Source organism: Tenrec ecaudatus, chromosome 8 (genome assembly GCF_050624435.1).
Source record: "Tenrec ecaudatus isolate mTenEca1 chromosome 8, mTenEca1.hap1, whole genome shotgun sequence".
Taxonomy (NCBI): Eukaryota; Metazoa; Chordata; class Mammalia; order Afrosoricida; family Tenrecidae; genus Tenrec; species Tenrec ecaudatus.
This window is the reverse complement of record NC_134537.1, coordinates 139419090-139437578: the sequence shown is the minus strand read 5'-3', so window position 1 is coordinate 139437578 and position 18489 is coordinate 139419090. Positions and strand designations below refer to the sequence as shown.

At 46.8% G+C, this 18489-nt stretch overlaps 1 protein-coding gene across 1 annotated transcript; it reads right to left on the bottom strand.

Moving 5' to 3' along the window:
• Positions 1 to 412: 412 nt before the first annotated feature.
• On the bottom strand, positions 413 to 17792 carry HPF1 (histone PARylation factor 1). Its single transcript, XM_075556879.1, has 8 exons — positions 17671 to 17792; positions 13416 to 13575; positions 10712 to 10904; positions 9425 to 9523; positions 5074 to 5224; positions 3534 to 3621; positions 2004 to 2176; positions 413 to 653 (listed from the first exon to the last, which is right to left on the bottom strand). Exons 1-8 carry the CDS (start codon positions 17713 to 17715, stop codon positions 522 to 524), a joined length of 1041 nt encoding a protein of 346 aa, XP_075412994.1. The 5' UTR covers positions 17716 to 17792; the 3' UTR covers positions 413 to 521.
• Between the last annotated feature and the right edge of the window lie 697 nt (positions 17793 to 18489).

The following is an 18489-nucleotide window of genomic DNA, read 5'->3' as shown; positions in this document are numbered from 1 at the left end:
GCACCTCAGGCCAATTTGGGGGAGGGCATCAAAGTCACCCGGAGACACTGATAGAATGCAGTTTGGGTAAGTCTGGGGTGAGCCACTCTGGAGGCTGCTTGGCAGTGTCATGACTTTAACCTGTAAGTGTTCTTCCCTAGGCCTCAATCCATGTAAACTTAACCCACAAACTACAGCTAAACTCAACTCAAGGCTCGAAGGAAAGAAATGATTCGTTGTCCTTCCTTTGAACGCCGGAGGCAGGACGAGGAGGAGAGGGCAGTCTGGTCTCGCCACAGGCAGTGGGCAGTGGCTTCCTCTGGCAGGCGTCAGTGGTCCTCCAAAACGGGAGGGGGGTCCCCATTTAGATGCCACCTATCGGCACGTGCTAGCAGAGCACGGAATGAAACAGGCCAGAAGAGTCTTGTCCAAGTTATTTTTTAAAAAGTTTCAGTTTATTTTCTGTATGCCTTAAAAACAAAATCACAAATGTAACACTAATGCTTTAAAATACACACCAGGCAGAGCAAGCCAAGATGCACTTATGCTGCAAGTTGGTCTATGTTCTCCCTGCTTCTGTTTGCCAGGTGGTCTTCAATGATCTCTGCAAACAGATTCCTCTTCAACAGATGATATGCGAGAGGTAAAAGCTGGCCCGCAACTTTATGGAAATACTGAAAAATACAAGCAGGTGACTAGTAAGCCGAGAGCACAGCAGAGGCTGCGCTCCAAATGCACGTGGTGAACAGAGCCCTCGCCCGACACCACTCTGGCGGCTCGCTCTCTCTCTCGACGACGAGCAGTGGGCTTTGGCACAGCCCTGGCGTTCTGCTCTGGGGCCTCCTGGAAGCTTTAGAAGGCAAACATGGTCAGGAAAATTTGGAACAAAGTTAAATTTTAAGCTTCCCTTAGATATGGTTTATCAACCTCCCCCCAATATTGTCCCTTCAAAGCCTTTTCCTTCATTATCCCAAATTGAAGCCTCCCTTGAGTTTTCAAATCACTCTCTCCTTTATCCCCAAATTCCACCCCACCTTCTCTCCAGACTCCCTATTCCTGGAAGAGGCTCACGGCAATTTCGGACCCTGCTATGACATTCAGACTAGAGTGAAAAGGGCAACAGTGCATTCGGTGGATAATATTTACTTGGCATATTACTCTGGCAAGTACTAGGCTTAACTGTTTCATACGTTCTTAGACGTTGCCTTAGTCTCCACAGTCATCAGGTTTGCTACGCGGCTGTCAACTCTCAGGCCCCACTCTAGGCCTGAGTCAAATGCTGGCGGTGGAGCAGATATCTGTGTTTTGGCAAGCCCCCCATGTGATTCTGATGCCGCTAAAGCCAGAGGGCGCTGGCTGCCAGCGGCTGCTCTTCAGTGGCTCGCAGGTTACTACTGTAGGAAGTGCAGAGCCCGATTCTTGGGAGCAGTCTCCAGGCCTTCCTTTCTAGCCCACCTGGGTCTTGAAGCACCACGGACACCTGGTCACTGACAGCCGGGGCGGGAGGGGGGGTGCTGCTGTGCCTGGGAATGGGGAACCTGGGTCTCCAGTGAAGGAGGTGAAATTTCTACCACCACTGTCCTCAAGCACCAATAAAACATTAAGCAACATTTCCTTATTTAATGAGCAAACAACTAAGGAATCAATGGTATCTTTCAGTAATTTAACGCCTGTTTAAAATGGAGCCAAAGTGAAGGTAAAGTGCCTAACCACGCAGACACTCACTCAGCCACCAGAACTCAAACTCAAACCCTTAGGGCCCGCAGTCCTGTGGGTCTAAAGGCAGGAAGCACTCTTGGCTGGCCCCCTTTGCTAGAATACGGAACGAATTCCAAACAAATGACATGCCTGGACCAGCTGCTGAACTCACTGAAAAATCACCCATGCCGACGTACCAGCAGGATGCACAGCCCACACTTGGTTCGACCTTGGTTGGACAATCCTCCATGCCCGAGGCGGGCCGTGTGCTGTGGGGGCGGGAAGGAGCGCGTGGTGACCGAGGGGGTGGGGGTGATTTCACTCACATGTGACCCGTAGCAGAACAGGTCCATGCCCAGCTCAAGTCCCATGCCGTAGTCACACTCGTCATTGGCAAACTGCACGAAGGTCATCAGTTCTTGAATGGGGGCAAAGGCTTTCAGCCGCTCCTCGTCACTCGGTGCCTCAACAATGGTCTTGCAAATTCTCTTGAGGTCGGCTGAAAGAAAGCAGCGATACAGAGATGACCTGGGTCCACCGCGAAAGGTAAGCGGGCTGGTTTGGGTAACGCCGGCAGGGTAGTAATCTGCAGCCCAGCAATACGGGGTGGGGGCTTTCGTCATCTTTCTCCTCAGGATTCCGGCACAAACGCGGTTTAACAACATTTTGTGTATTGGCTATAGAGTGATGATTTTAATTATTTTTCAATAACATTGCAGTGATTTTACGTAAGGCTTTTACTAGTTTTCAGTTGGCTAAGGGAGTGTTTGTGGCCAACTATTCCCCCCCAAGCCAACCCTGCTTCAACCACACCCCATGTCTGAATGTCCTTTAAGTATAGCTTTCTCATTTTTACGTGATTGAGAAAACACGCACATACGCATGTACGCACGCACGCACATGGAAAAGACTTCATATGGCTGATACAGGCTCTTGCTTACTCTCTGGGCCTGTCTAACAAGTGTGCCCAGCGGCCCCACAGGAGAAAGATCTGCGGAGAAGGACGACAGCCAAGAAACCCTCCCCTGCCACCCGAGGGCTCGCCTGTCGTTATCACCTGGCCATGACCCCCACCGGCAGAGAGACCAGCTTCTCCAGCTAGTCACTACCTGGACACCTCTCTGAAGGGGTCCTGGTGGCGGAGTTGTTAAGTGCTGGGCTGTGAACAGCAAGGTTAGCAGTTCGAAATCACCAGTGTCTCCTCAGGAAAAAGATGAGATTTTTACTCCCACAGAGTTAGTCTCGGAAAGTTACCAGGGGCAGCTCTATCCTGTCCTATAGGGCTGCTATGGGTCAGAAGTGACCCCACGGCAGTGAGGGTGGACTTCCTGAAAAGGAGTTCTACTCCCATGAAGGCTTACAGGCTCAGAAACCCACAAGGACAATTCTACTCTGTCCTCTTCTACAACTGCTCTGAGTCGGAACTGATTGGAAGACAGTGGGTTTGTTTGAGACCTTTCTGAATCAATTTCCATCCTATAAAACTTAGTTTAGAAAGTTGGGTGACTGAAAAACTGCTCAATAAGCTCTATCTTATATGCCAAGGGGAAACTTATTTGGACTAAACTTAGTTATGGGAGCGATGTGATTTGAACTCACGCAGTGCTTAGAGGTCTGAGAAAAAAATCAATAGCAAAACAACGACCATAACTGAAATGATTTTAAAAGTTTACTCACAGCATCACAGACACAATAGTTTTACTTCAGGCCAGACTGGTTCGCTCCCCAACCTGAGCTTGTGCCTTATCTCTAACTTCTCACAAGGGGCCTATGTGCAGACAGGCTTCCCGCCAATGAGAACCTTCTTGTACATAGATATGCTCAAATACACATTGTCTCCATAAGAAATACATTACCATCTGTCTCAGGGAGCTCTCTGTACCCAACATCATTTTTATCTACTGGAACAACCAAGCCTGCACCGTGGAAGGTCTTCGTAACAACCTGAGGATAAAAGAAGAAAATGCCTAGAAGATTTAATCATGCTTAAAAAAAATTGTTTGGTGACATATTATGTCAGTAAATTTGGACAAGAGAGTAACAGCTTAATATTCTGTCTTTCAAAAATTCAAGCCCTAGAGGAATTTACAAATAGTGAACTGATCTTCATTTGTTGTACTGGTCATTTTCTGCATCCTGCCTGTTAAGAGGCGAGAAACCCAGGCATTAGCAGACACGAGCCAGCACACTGCTGCTCTCTGTCGGTGGTCCACGCAGGCAGCTGAGAAGCCGGGGGTGGAGGGGGGGTGGGGGGTGTTGAGCAGCAGCTGGCAGGAACAGCTCCTGTGCGCAGGAAGGTGTGGGAGAACCAGAAATCCGCTCATCTGTCCTGCCACATTCAGTCCCCTAACTCTTCCCCAGACGATGCGGGCTTGCTTGGCAGCTTCGCCCACGTGGGCAGTTTCTAGCTGTGCCGTGCCTTCATGGAGGCACAGCCGCCACCACGACCCCTCCATCTCCGTGCTCCTCTGGATTCCCACCAGTGGCGTTATTCTGACCGCAGCTGGTCCTTCCAGCATAGAACATCTGCTTCACATAGTCTACTGCTTTGTGCAACCTGGTGAAAATGGCCTCAACATTAAACTCATTGTAAAAAAAGAAAGAAAATAAAGGTTTAATTAAAGAAAATTATAAAGTCTTTTCTAAATGAAATTACCTGAAAATTTATTTCAAGCAATCACCCCACTTTCTCACTCTTCCTGCTTTCTTTCCGTATTTCTGAAGCCACCCTCGGAGCAGGCTACTCCCAAGAGCTTTTCAGACAATTGCTCCCCGGCCCGTCGTGGAGGTGGGGGGGGGGGGGGACGGGAGAAATGAAGTCTAGCCAGGGATCTTATTCTTCATAACAAAATAATTGGCATAGGAAATTGCAAAGTTGAATAAAAATACTACCACAAAACCATCATTAATAAAAGCAAATATTTTTTTACTCTTGTGTTGAAGGGAAAGATTTATAGATCTGACCACAAAAATATTTATGAAGTAATTTTAGCAAAAAACCCACCCGAAAACCAAGTTTTTAGAGTGAAAATCATTATGTACAAAGCGGCTTTAACTGATGACATGATCAATGGGTAAGCGTGGTGAATACAGGCTGTGAATGAAGCACCCCCAGCAGTGAGGTCACCAGGAGCGTGACAAGTGGGGGAACGTGTGAAGAGGTGCCCACTCAGCTGTGAGCCCAGGAGCAGGAGCAGCCACGCACCTTCCAGAACTGGCCTTGTGACACCCCTGCCCTGTGGTGCCCCTCGGCTCCCTGTAGTTGACACCTAACGAAAAGAGCAAGGGAATGGGAGGAGAGAACACAGGGAAAAAATGCCCTGCTAAATAAACTAATAAAAACAACCCGCTCCTCCGTGTTTACTATGTTTCCAACAGAGAAATACCGAGGGCTACCTTCTTCTCTCTCTGTCTCATCTTCGTGGTTCGCTGCTCCAGGGAGTACCCAAGTTCGCCGGCTGCTTCCGTGAGTCTGCCATGTATGCTTTTCAAAAGATTAGTTTTCTTTTTATCTGTCACTTCTTTAAGTTTTTTCACCAAAAATAACCTGGAAAAGAAGCGCAAGTTCTCACCATGCTGCAGGGCCACAGACGGCTGGCAGTTAAAGCAGCAAAATGTGAAACGGTCACTTCTGTCGAAGACTCCATCCATCTACAGGACCCTGAGTCCAAGAGCCCTTTCAAAACCACAGATGTCTTCAAGCAAAGGGAAAGCAACATTAACAAAAGCTACCAGGCACACACACAGCAGACACGAGTCAAATGTGTACGCTGTCTGTACTGTCTCCTGAGATGGACCGGTTTGGTGCTAACCTGGCTGCACCTGTGAGGTGTGGGGGGAGTGCAACCTCTCATTCAGGCGGCAGCCTGAGGGGGTCTCCATGGGGATGCGACCGGGCTCACAGCCAAGAACATTCTCTTCTTGCTGGTGTGGAGCTTGCGTCTGTCAGCCCTGGCCTCCTGCCTCAGTCGCAGGCAGCCCCGGGAGCAGTCAGCCAGAACACGGCATCTGCCAACTGACCAGCTCTGTCTCTGGCCCACGCTCTTCTGGCTTCCTGGGTTGCTGGCTCCCCAAGCCCAGGCAGCCACTCGCATCAAGACAAGTCTCCAGCTTAATGTCTGACACTGGACTGACTGCTTCTGCAATGGGGGAGCCATTTCTCTTTTTCATTTTTCTGGATATACCTTCTCCATACACTTAGAGAAGTGGCCCTGGTTTTGCTTCTGTAGAGAAACCAATCTGACACATCCACAATAAACACGTATAAGATGTTTAGACTCAGCATTAAAAAAAACATGATGCCTGGCACATGTATGTTAAGGAAATTTTAGAAAATTTAAAAAGGTAGTAAGGTTATTTTAGAAGCTTATATGAAAGCACAATCCAGAGTAATTAAAAAAGATATGTGACGACAATGAAACACAAGAAAATATTGTACACGGGCTAGGATTTCGTTAGCTCTCAGCTGGAGACAGGCCACAGGACTTCCAGGAGGACACCGGAGTCCCTGCTCAGCCCCAACCTCGGACAGCCTGCCACGGGCTGGGCACTGGCAGTGGCTTCAAACATCTGTCGTGGGTGCTGATATCCATTTACAGCTCAGGTAACTGTGGCATGGAAGAGAAATACTTTTCTATTGTATCATCAACAGGTTAAGAGTTGTAATTCTTAAAAAGTACGAAAACAGTTAAACCTCAAGGCAATCTTTTACTCCTAGTTGAGATAAATTACTGAAGGAAACCCCCAAAACATATTTTGGTATGAAACGATGGTAGAGACTGAAAAACGTTCTCACGGCCCTTGAGTTGACACAGAACCCTGGGGCCTGTGATTCTTAGCTATTTTTAAAGAAGCTTTACTGGCACTTGTACAGTCATCAACACAATCAATTTTAGAACATTTTCCCCTTCCTTGTAGTCATTGTTATTTGTGTAATTGTTTTTTCTAATTTTGGCAACAAAAAAAACTACACAATGAGACAGTCTCCAATTCAACAATGTCTCCACGTGCCATTCAGTGCCGGTGCGCACTCTTCATGTTGTGCAATCACCAGACACTCTTCTCCACACTATCCCACCTCCATCCACATAAACTCAACATCCCCCCAAGCAAAAACCATTCCTTCGTCACCATGGTAACCACTGGTCAAGCTTTTCCCGTTTGTTTTCTTGATAGCTGTTCACATAGCACACACTTCAACAGTCAAATCACTTTAAAAGAAACTGTATATAAATCATCAAAATCCGTTCTATAGCTCCACACACCCTCTGCGTTCACTGTTTGCTCCCCAATTCCCCTCACCCTCACACTTCCCGATAGACCATTGTATCAGTTATCATCTCTACGCATCCACTCCTCCTGTGCTTCACAAACTGGGAAATCTAACCGAAATAAAAGAAAAACAAAACAGCTAAGAGAAAATAACGAGCTAAAAATAAAGGGTGAGAAAGAAAAAGACCAACAATTATTTTCAAAGCCAGAGCAGAAATTTCTGTTGTGGAACTAGTGAGAAATATTTGAGCTTAGAGCAAATTCAGTCTGGGTCAAGAGGGCGGTCAACTGGCCAAGTTTCCTATGACACCATGGTTTGACCCACCATCCTCAAGTTTACAATCACCTCTGATAGTGAAGCTGTGTGAGTCCCTCACCTAGGGCTAAAGAGGATCTGCCAGAGTCTTAATCTGACCAGATATTCTACATGTACATGGAGGTTGGGCTCCTACTGTCCTCCATAGCCGTCTGCAAATTGGGTATTCACAATGTAAGCTCTGTTACTTTTCCCTTTGTCATATTTGGATTTCGTTAGCATCATCTTTTTATCACACAGGCTGGTGTGCTTCTTCCGTGTGGACTTAGTGGATGCCTCACTTAGATGGGTGCTTGTTTGAATAGAAACCTTTAAGACTTCAGATACTGTTCCAGTTGATAGCCAGGCACCACCTGCTTTCTCTACCACACTTTGCTACAGCACCTGTATCGTCAGTGATCTCTTCATGAAGGCGAGTATTGAGCAGGGCCATGTTATAAGAACTAATTATTCTTGGATTGGGGCAGGAATTACGTGGGAACCCAGAATCCATTTGCTTGTCCCCAGGTTTTGAAGGACTCTGGTGTACTTTGGCGGGCATATTATGACAAAAGCAAAAAACCACCACCAACAACAACACAAAACAAACAAAAAGGGGAGACTGTAATTCTCTATAGGAGTAGAAAGCCCCATCTTTCCCCCAAGGAGCAGAAGGTGGTTTTGAACCACTGACCTTGGGGATCACAGCCCAACTATTAACCAGCAAGAATGCTAGCTCCTCAAACATGAACTTGCTCATCTCCCTAAGTTATTAGTAATGTCACCAATGCATGTCTTTGTTTCCCTTTTCTGTGTTAAATAATTGTCGTTTCTAATAAGGATGGCACCCATTGAAATTTAACAATAAACCTAAAGAGAATAAATCACCTGAATTACAAATACTACACAACATTCTGTACAACCCTCAGAGGCATTTCGGAGAAGAAAGAGCCCCTTTATGACCATCTGGAATGCAGTGGACTGCAGGAATGTACAGGCAGTCTAGCGGTTGCACTGAATGGGCGGGTTTGAATGGTCTGCTACAAATACAAGTAAAGCACAGGGAATACAAGTCTTTTAAAAGGTCAGGTGAGGACCCTGAGAGCCTGAAACGGTCTATGCTTGACTACTAATGAAAAAGTTGGCAGTTTGAACCCACTGGGCAGAGTGACGGGAGGAAGGCCTGGCAATCTGACACTTCTCTAAGATTACAAGTCAACATCTAGGGAGCCCAGCTCTACCCACAATGACCCGGGTTTACCACGAATCCACATGGAGTCAGCAGCAATGGATTTTGTTGTAAAGACAGGGTATGAACAGAGGTCATATAAAGTATGATCTCAATAGTAAAGTTGATAAGAACGGCTTCCTTCACTATTATAATGTGAACCGTATGCAGTTACAAATGGCTTCCAATCATGTCTGCGCAGACTGGCCCAAGAACTGGCTGCATTCCCCAAAGGACTGTCAGCTCACGCTCCACTAGGAGCTAGCCTCTCTCATCACCATCAAACCTCTGAAATCGAAGTCGAGCGATGGGGAGAGGCTGTGTTCCAGGACAGCTGTCGTGCATTGGGGGGGGGGGGTCAGTAGCAGCTGCACCTGGACATCTGGGTTCCAGGCTCTAGCTTCGCAGGTGTTGAGAGGGAGGGGCGGGGCCTCCCCGAGGGGCACGGGTTTCATCAAGGACCATACAGTCCTGACTCGAGCGGCAGTGCTGCTGAGGAAGCAGTTTTGGTGTCCCAGCTTCCTGACGGTGTCAGAGACAAACGCCACATGACCGCCAGCTTTGCCGCACAACTGGTATCCCTGGAGGCTCAGTCCACTTTACAAGCAACTGCTGTGCGCCATTACATCTGTCCGCTTGAAGTACACACAATACGTTCCTACATTGAACACTTAATGATGGTGTTTAAAATCAGATGTCGGAAAGAGGCTCATCAATCTTCTGATTTTGATCTGGGACAAGTAAGGTCAAGATTAAAAGTTCCATTTTCAAAGAGTTCTCTTTGGCGCGTGGAAAAGTAGCAGAAAAGGTGTGGGCAAGGCTATCACATCTTCCCTACAAAAGTCGTGGAAATGATCTCTAGAAACAGAAGATGCTTGGCTCGCTCCTATCCCTAATGAAACGACACCGTACACAACTCCTAAGCATGGTTGATTGCAAAGGGAAGGACTTACCTGACTGCGGCAAACACATTCTCTCCACTTTGAACAATTACACAGCTCTTCTTTGCTTCATTCGTCCCTACACACACAGGAAGCTCGTCCGGAGAATCCCTGGGAAGCAGAGGTGTTATTAACGGAGCTCTCCTTAATGCATCTTACCAAGCAGGTACATTTTTAGGTGTACAGATTTTATATACAATTTACATCTACTGGCTCCAGGTCCCTTAGAATGAACACCTCGGCAAATCTTACGTAGCGGACACTAAAATTAAGATTTGTCGATCCTGATACTTCTTCTACACCCCCATACAAAGGAAGGAGAAGGCTTGTTAAAGAAGGAAATCACACACCATCATCTCCTTCCAAGTTCTGGAGTCTAAAATGAAAGGAAAACTAGAAAAGAAACAGGTCAGAGTGACAAGATGTTGGATAAAGAGGTCTTCCTTGTGCATATAATCAAAACCTTTTTATTTTATAATAGAGAAACCAAACGACTTCACCAAGATCCTAATAAGTTAACACATCGTCAGAAACAGAATCCACATCACTCGATTCTTGCTCCTATCGGAATTTCGAAGGTGCCCTGGTGGTGCTGTCGGACTGCTAACCGGAGGCCCGTGGTTCAAACCCACCAGCCACTGCACGAGAGAAAGTGAGGCCATCTGTGCCGTAGAGTCAGTCTTACACACCCACGGGGGCAGGTCCGCATTGTCCAGCAGGGTCACTACGAGTGAGGTTCATCTCAATGGCAGTGAGTTTGGGGGCACATTCCCCCCACTGTCTTCCTGACCACACTAAATGGCAGCACTTCTCCTGGTAGACTAGGACAAGGTATTTTCCTCACACTGCCACTGTTTCTCAGCACTTTACGGCTCTTGCATGTCCTCATTTAATCCTCCCACTGTTCTCTCCTGTATGTATCATTTTCCCATTGTTATTGGAGAGGAAACTAAGATAATGATTGGTACAAGGTCACTCAGCAGTCAGCAGCAGACCCAGGCTCCCGCCTGTCACCCGTCCCTAACCACCACTCTGTCCCCTGGAGGCACAGGGTGCATGTATGATGTACAACGGCTCCTCATGCCCATTTTGGGGCTAAGGGGTGAGGGAATTATGACCACAAAGGAAAACTAGTGGCATTCAACTTGAAAGAGTCCATCTCTGTAAAATGGCAACATCAGAGTAAGAAATAGCCGGGATCCACCAAGTAGGGGAAAATGATGCCCTTCACCTTGTAAGGCCAGTGCATGCCCATTTATACAGCATGAGCCATGGTCTAAAGAAGAAAAGATGGTTTACCTGAAATAGCCCATGTGGTACTGAGACTGGTCGTCCCCAACAATAATCGTCTGGAACTCGGGGGGGTCGTAGTAAAACCTCCAGTGCAGGTTACAATTCAGCCCTGCTGCTTGCCCCCCCTTCCTTTTCTGCCTCCCAGCGAGGATGTCATAGGGACCCACCAACCGAAGCCCAAGGCTGGCAGAAAGTGACTCTAGAAAGAAAAGGACGTTTATTTACAACAGTGCTCGTCAGGAGGCTTCCAATTATTTTATAAGCATTTCTAAAGTTAAAGACAAAACACTAAAAATCCCCAAAACTTGTAGGTGCCGTATATACTCGCATATAAGCTGACCCGAATACCAGCCAAGGCACCTATTTTTACCACAAAAGCTGCATAAAAAAGTGTACTGGAAAACTCAGCTTATACACGATACATGTGGAGATGTTATGAATAAACATTCAATGGGAAAGAAGCCAGAGAGCACGTACATTTAGGATTGCCTCTTAAAATTAGCCACTGAATTCCTTGATAGTTCAAACATTCCTGCTATTTCTTATTTTAGCCAGAGCCAGCCTATCTGTGGTCCTACTGGGTGCTGAGAGGGATAAACACTTATCGTGTCTCATTGCTACACTGTGGTTAGCCTCATAGACCCACGAGCACACACATTTACCAGGGAGACAGGAACTGAGAATGGATTTTAAAAGGGTTAAAACAATGCTTCTTCCCTTTCCTGGGTGGTGCCCATAGTGTTCACACGTGTGCAGACGCAGCTGCTTTGAAAGATCAACCCGACACCCAGCAGAGCACACTTCTACTTTGGCCCACAGGCCTTTTCTTAAGTCAGAACTGACTGGGATTCGCCTGGCTTCTCTCCACTAATCAGCTCAACATCGCTCCAGAGTCCCGGCTCCCAGGCAGGCAGTCTACTGGCCTGCTCTAATGAGGCAGCGCGTCTCTCCTAGCCCGCCGCAGGGTCACTGTGAACTAGAACCGGCCCCAGGGCACCTGACAGCAAACCCTGGCTGATTCCATCTTCACAGATCACAGAGAGAGAGGGTTAAGTAAAACCAAAGCCACGTGGCCTGTTAAAATGGATAATTTCCTAAAGGGTGAGCAAAGTCACGAGAGAAAGTCTCTTTTGAGAAGGAAAATCATGCCACCTCACCAGAGCTTCAGGTAGTGTATCCACTGTTTACAGTAACAGGAAAACTAAAACCACCTTTTCACTAGCCAGTAAGAGAAGGGTCTACAGAAAAAAACTGTCTAGACGCTCTTCCCCTATGACATTTCTGAGTAGCTTCCCATGCGCTCAAGTTTATTTGGAATGTTTAAGGGCTGCATGGCTTTCTACCGTAAGGTTCATTCTCCTTTGATGCCATCTTTTGTTGTTTGAAGGAAGAGGCCTTTCATAAGCATCTTTGTCGGTAAATGCTGACGCACAGCCACAGCTACCTCCCTTCACAGAAGGTGCTATACAATGTACGGGTGGGAAGTCCTGTCAAAATCCAGACAGCATGTGCCAATCCACAATGTATGTCTCCTCTACTCCATGTTGGTTAAAACAACAACAAATCACACAGCACAAAATAGCAGATAACTAAAAGTTAACTCCATCTCTTTCTTTCCTGTTCCCAGACACAACCCATTACCAGTTTCTGAACCATCCTTTCAGAAATAGAGGTAAATAAATGGAACATAGGTGTATGTGTAGTGTTCACACTTAAAAAAATCATCTTATTGGGGGCTCTTACAGCTCTTGTAACAATCCATACATCAATTTGTACATTTGGTGCCTTCATCATTCTCAAAACATTTGCTTTCTATTTGAACCCTTGCTATCAGCTCGTTTCCCCTCCCTCCCCACTCCCTTATGAACCCTTGATAATTTATAAATTATTATTTTGTTATATTTTACACTGTCTGACGTCTCCTTTTACCCACTTTTCTGTTGTCCATTCTCCAGAAAGGAGATTATATGTAGATCCTTATAATCGGTTCCCCCTTTCCAGGTATCGCCACTCTCACCACTGGTCCTGAAGGAATCATCCACCCTGGATTCCCTGTTTCCAGTTCCTATCTGTACAAGTGTACATCCTCTGGTGTAGCCAGACTTGTAAGGTAGAATTGGGATCATGACAGTGGGGGGAGGAAGCACTTAAGAACGACAGTTAAGTTATATGTTTCAACATTGCTATACTGCACCCTGACTGGCTCATCTACTCCCCGTGACACCTCTGTAAGGGGATGTCCAGCTGCCTCCAGATCCACACACTTTTTTTGAAATTTCAGGCATACTTTATTGAAAGTTTATTACATTTATGCATTAAAAATCTTTCCCTAACTATTAACATCCACTGAATAGATGCGTTACTGATGAGCATGTACACTGCATCTCTTCCTGTTGCTTTAATAAGTACGCTGCAGCTTAACTCTTGGTTCACAAAAACCACAAGACAAATTTCTAGAGGCCGAACTGTTAAATTTTACTGAAACCTCCATTCAAATATTAAAGTGCTTACTTCCCCACTAACGCTCATCAAACCAGGTGGTAAAATTATCTACTTTTGTCTATTAGTAATAGGGACTTACCATTATGGCTTTCACATATCTGTTATACGAGACACCTTGGAAACCGCTCCTTTCTAGTAACTACTTATATTCTTGGCCTAGTGACTATTGTCTTTCTACTCACAGAAGCAGGAGGATTTGGGAACTCACCAGCTGGCTTTTCAGGATCAAGTTCTTCACAGAACTTCCAGAAATGATAGAAATCTTCAGGCAGAGAGAGCTTATAATGATTTTCTACTTCTTTTCGCAGGTCACTGGGGACATCAGCCTCACCCGGCTTACTTTTCTTCACGTCAACGGTTTTTTCACGCTGAAAATTGGCATACCAAATTTATGCGCTACAAGGAATTTCAATTGCTTTCCTTACAAACCAATATTGTCTATTTTTATACACCAAACCCTATGGATGTATGTTTTCCTTAAGACTGTACATGGCATGTCTAAGTCAAATCTTGGGATGCTTTTGGACAAAGATAAAGAAGAATTTCTAACAAATGATGGTCAAGAGGAGCCCACGCAGCAAGGCTTTCTATATATTTCTCGAGGATACTGGAAACACAGCAGGAAGGCAGGAAAGAAGGTGGGAAGAGGGAAGGCAGGAAAGAAGCACGCAGCGAAAGGGAACAAGAAGCCAGCGTCTGCCCTCTTTGGGTCAACACGTGATCTTAACTCGTTAAGACAGAGTCAGTGATCACATCAAAGCGGACTGCCAGAAATAAGCGGCTATAAGATTTGTCCGGGAAAAGGCTGGGCTTCAACAATCTCCAAACAGAGCCTCCAACTTTAAAGCAGCTTTTTTCTGGCTTTCTAAATGAAGAGACCGGGAAGGTTACTGGTGGTTTTAAGCACCGATATAAACTCAGCTCTCTGCAACACAGGCTGATTACAGAAGTATAAAGGCTACACGCTCTCCGATAATCCCGAGTAATCAATATTTGATACGGCAAAGACAGTACACTTAATTGGAGGCTACTCATTCTTTGTTATTTAGTAGTAATCTGACTTCTTTCTGAGAACAGAGAGCCTTTCTTTTTGGACTGAGTTTGTTTTTTATAGTTTTATTGGCAATGTAATCATTCAATATTACGATTTCGGCAATGATCACCACAATTTCAGAACATTTGCATCTTGTATTCCTTGTTAGCTCTCAGTTTCCCCCTAGCATGCCCCGAGGCAATGCTCAATCCAGGTACTGTCTTTATACATCTCTCTACCCTGGATTTCACTCACAGAGAAACAAAACACAGACAGGAAGCAAACAAACAAAAAAACCAACAATGAATAAACAAAATATAGAAAAATCTGGACTGAGTTCTTTCTTAATTCACAGGAAAGCTTCAGCAACAAAGCCTTCTCCCTTCTCTAGCCCACATTGAATTAAGCAGAGGTTGAAAAACTCTAATGTTTCTTATATTTTTATTCTTCTACTTTTTTCTAGTAGGCCCAAATGTAGTGATCCTATCATTAAAAACAGGGAGCTCTGGTGGTGTAGTGGTTATGCACTGGGCCACAAACCTCAAGGTCAGTAGTTAGAAACCACCAGTTGCTCCTAAGTAGAAAGAGGTGGCAGACTAACTGAAACCCACAGGAGTAGTTACCCTGCCCTAGAGGGTCATTATAAGTCACATTGACTTGATGGCAGTGAGATCATTAAAAGTCTATAAAAGGCATTTATGAATCAGAAAAGAAAAAAAAAGCAGGCATCTGCACTAAGCAAAAAACAAAACAATGGAATGTTATACTTAGTGAAACTTGAACTACATACAATAGTATGGACCAATCTGAACAAAATAATGTTGAATTTTAAAAGAAAATCCTAGAACAGTATATGTAGCATGATAGCCATTTGATGACGTTAAAAAACTGAAAATAGTTTAGGCATGCTCACAGATGACAAAGTTTGAAGAAAAAAAGGTAAAGGAACAAAAGAAATCGCAAAATTGAGGATGGTAGTGACAATAAGAGACGGTGCTAGGAAGAAGTTAAGCAGAAGGAATAGGGGCAGGGCACAAACAAGATGTAAAGCTTTAGTTTTTCTATTGGTTGAGAGGTTCACAGGTGTTTGATATTAGCTACGGTAAACAAGGACCACACACTGACTAACCATGCTTACTCATTGAGTTTATCAATCTGTTTCTCTGTAGTCATTAAGACAAAAGTTAAAATAACTATAAAGTTGTTGGAGGAGCCCAGGTGGTAGAGTGGTTAAGCACTGGCTGTGAACCACAAGGTCAAAGTTGGAATCCACCAGCAGCTCCAAGGGAGAAAGATGGGGCTGTCAGTCCCATAAACAGCCTCAGAAAATCCCAGGGAGCCGCTGTGAATTAGCATTGGTTTTGGTTTATATCGCTGTTGATAATAACAGCAACCAATAGCAGGCATAAACCCACTGCCATCGAGTCTATGTGACCCAAAGGGCACAGAACTGCTCCCTAGGGGTTCCGAGACAGTAAGTCTTTGGGAGCAACACCTCTTCTATATGTTTATTGAGCACTTAATATTGACCAAGCCTCTGTTCTAAGCATTTTCTGTGGATTAACTCATTTAATCCCCACAACTGCCATGTTAGCTTGATACTATGACCCACATTTTACAAGCGAGATGAAATTTAATTCCCAAAGTAGAAAGGAGGAATTGAAGTCCAGGTGGGTTGGTTCTAAAATGCACGTTTAACCATCTTATCAGGTGCTTCTACAACGACAAATAAAGAGCAGTGGGAACATCAGAATAGTGATCTGCGCCCCCTTCCAGCTATCATTTCAATATTTTAATTATTTCTTCAAAAAAAATTTTTAGGGGATGCCATCAGGCTCCTTTCTGTTTTTATACCTGGTTTTCGCTGTACTTTCAATAACGTGTTAGAAAGAAAAATCGTATCTGCTGGTTGAAAGGCAATGTTACATCACTCTCCAGAGTCAGAGTGCCCGGGTTGATTCCTGGCTCGGCCATTTCTCAGCTCCCTCACCTTCGGCAAGTTATACAAATGGCTTCAAAAGTTCATGGAAAAATCCCAGGATCTTCTCATTCCATTTTCTCGTGAACTATTTGAAGTCTCCCTCATCTATCCTCTCTGTGCCTTGTTTTCTCATCTACCCAAAGGCCTTCGGTAGCACCTACGGGCGCACCAAGGAGATGGACTGACACTGTGGCTGCAACACTGGGCTCAAACATCAACTGCGAGGATGGCACAGGAGGGGCAATGGTTCATTCTGTTGTGCACAGGACAGCTGAAGCAGAACCAGTGAGTCGGCAACTAACACCACCATCCCAGGGTGGTTAATGAGTCATTACGGTTTTTAAAGAGTCCTAGTGCTAGAGAAGTTAACACAAGTCGACAGTTCGAATCCAGATGCCCTGGTTCGGTTTCTGTAAAGATTTATAGCCTGGGCGGGCAGTCCTATCAATCAGTTCTATTCTATCCTATAGGACTGCTGAGTCAGACTTGGACTCGACAGAAGTGGATTTAGTTTTTTGTTGTAGGTGAAAATAGAACAGCGTCTAGCACATACTAAGTAATACATAAATGCGGACGACTATGGTTAGATATAAGCTTTTAGTAATGGATACCTAATTCTTACATTGCCACAAGTGTGCACTGTACCTTCAAAAGAAGACAAAGGGTTTTCCAGCTCTGCCCTACCCATCTCCAAATCGCCACCTTGTAGAGTTTACAAGTGGCTACCCGTAGTCTTCTGGCTGGTGCTACTAAGATGAATGACCCAATGCTGAGAGAGCCCACAAGCACAGCGCTCTCGCAGTGAACCGGGCCCTCTGAAAAAGCCTCCCCCCATTCAGTAGATAATGCAGCGGGAAGACTGTTCCTAACACTTGTCCGTATCATGCCACTTCTCTCCCACAGGACCTGCGCCTTGAGTGCCTGGTCCCTCCTTCCCGGTCAAGCTCCAGGCAGATCAACCTCCCGGCAGTGCCACAACCGTCCTCGCTTCCACCCGCCGTTACCCCTGGCTTCGCTTTTTGCCCAGTGCAGCCTCCACTGATCCTTCAAGAAACGTTCCAAACAGAGACTTGGTGCACATCGTTTCGGGCGCGCTACAGGCCCCAGTGTGTGTCTCTGCCCTTCCCGCGCACTGGCGCGATAACCAAGCCCAAGCTCCGGCGTCGTTCCGCGGGAGTCGCAGCTCGCGCAGGGCGGGCGTGCAGGAGCGCAGGCGGCCTTCACCTGGCCTCGGCATCCTCGCGGGCAAAGACCGGGAGGGAGGTGCGGAGGCCCAACAGCCGAGGCTGGGTGCCCAGCAGGGCGGGACGGAGCGACCCCGAGCGGGGGCGGGATCCCCGCCCCGGGAACGCCGCCGGCCGCCCCTGGTTGCCGGATGAAGGACACGGGCCGTCCCTGGCGGCGCCCCGGCGAACACCCGAGCGCCCCGCACGGCCTGCCCGGCAGTACCTGCAAGGCCTCCCCGCCGGGCCGACGCTTCCCGCCGCCCACCATCCTGCCGCCTCAGCGCCGGGCAGTAACCCGCGTCCCGCGTCCCGCCGCGGCTTCCGAGCAGCTCGGACTACTTCCGGGTGCAAGGGCCACCAATCCGCTTCGCGGCGCGGCCGTGGGCGTGCCAATTTCGGGACGAGGCCCCGCCCCCGCCACGTTCCTGGACTCCAGAGCGGGCAGCCAGCTGGAGCCCCGCCCACCGCTCGCGGGGGGAGGAGGGGCGTGCCTTCCACCCACACCTGTAGAGTGAGTGAGTGAGTGACAGTGAGTGAGACAGTGAGTGAGTGAGTGTGAGTGAGTGAGTGAGTGTGAGTGAGACAGTGAGTGAGTGAGTGAGACAGTGAGTGAGTGAGTGAGTGAGCGAGTGAGTAGAGTGAATAGTGTGAGTGAGTGAGTGAGTAGTGTGAGTGAGTGAGTGAGTGGAGTGAGGTGTGTGGGGGGGAGGGGCACAGCCGCTTTGAAGGTCGCTCAAGGATGCTCCGGAGAGTTCACCCGGAATTTGGGTCCCGTAGAGATGTCCGTGACCGTGGGCTAGGCTTTGGGCTGCTAACGGTAGGTCTGGGGTTCGAACCCTAAACGGTAGGTCTGGGGTTCGAACCCCACACTGCGCCAAGGGAAGGGGAGGCCTTCTGATCCTGTTAAGATTTACAGTCTAAGAACCCTAAGGAGCCTATGCTGCGTGTCCTATGTGGTCGCTATGAGTTGGAATTGACCCAAGGCAGTGTGTAAGGGCGTCTAAAGGTAACACACTTGGTAACACACAGGTGAGGGCCCAAC

Coding starts and splice junctions, on each gene's coding strand:
- HPF1 (XM_075556879.1), bottom strand. CDS start 17,715: ATGGTGGGCGGCGGGAAGCGTCGGCCCGGCGGGGAGGCCTTGCAG. Junction 9,524..10,711: donor TACCACATGGGCTATTTCAG/GTAAACCATCTT, acceptor TCTGCTTCCCAG/GGATTCTCCGGACGAGCTTC. Junction 3,622..5,073: donor TGAGACAGAGAGAGAAGAAG/GTAGCCCTCGGT, acceptor TTTTATCCTCAG/GTTGTTACGAAGACCTTCCA.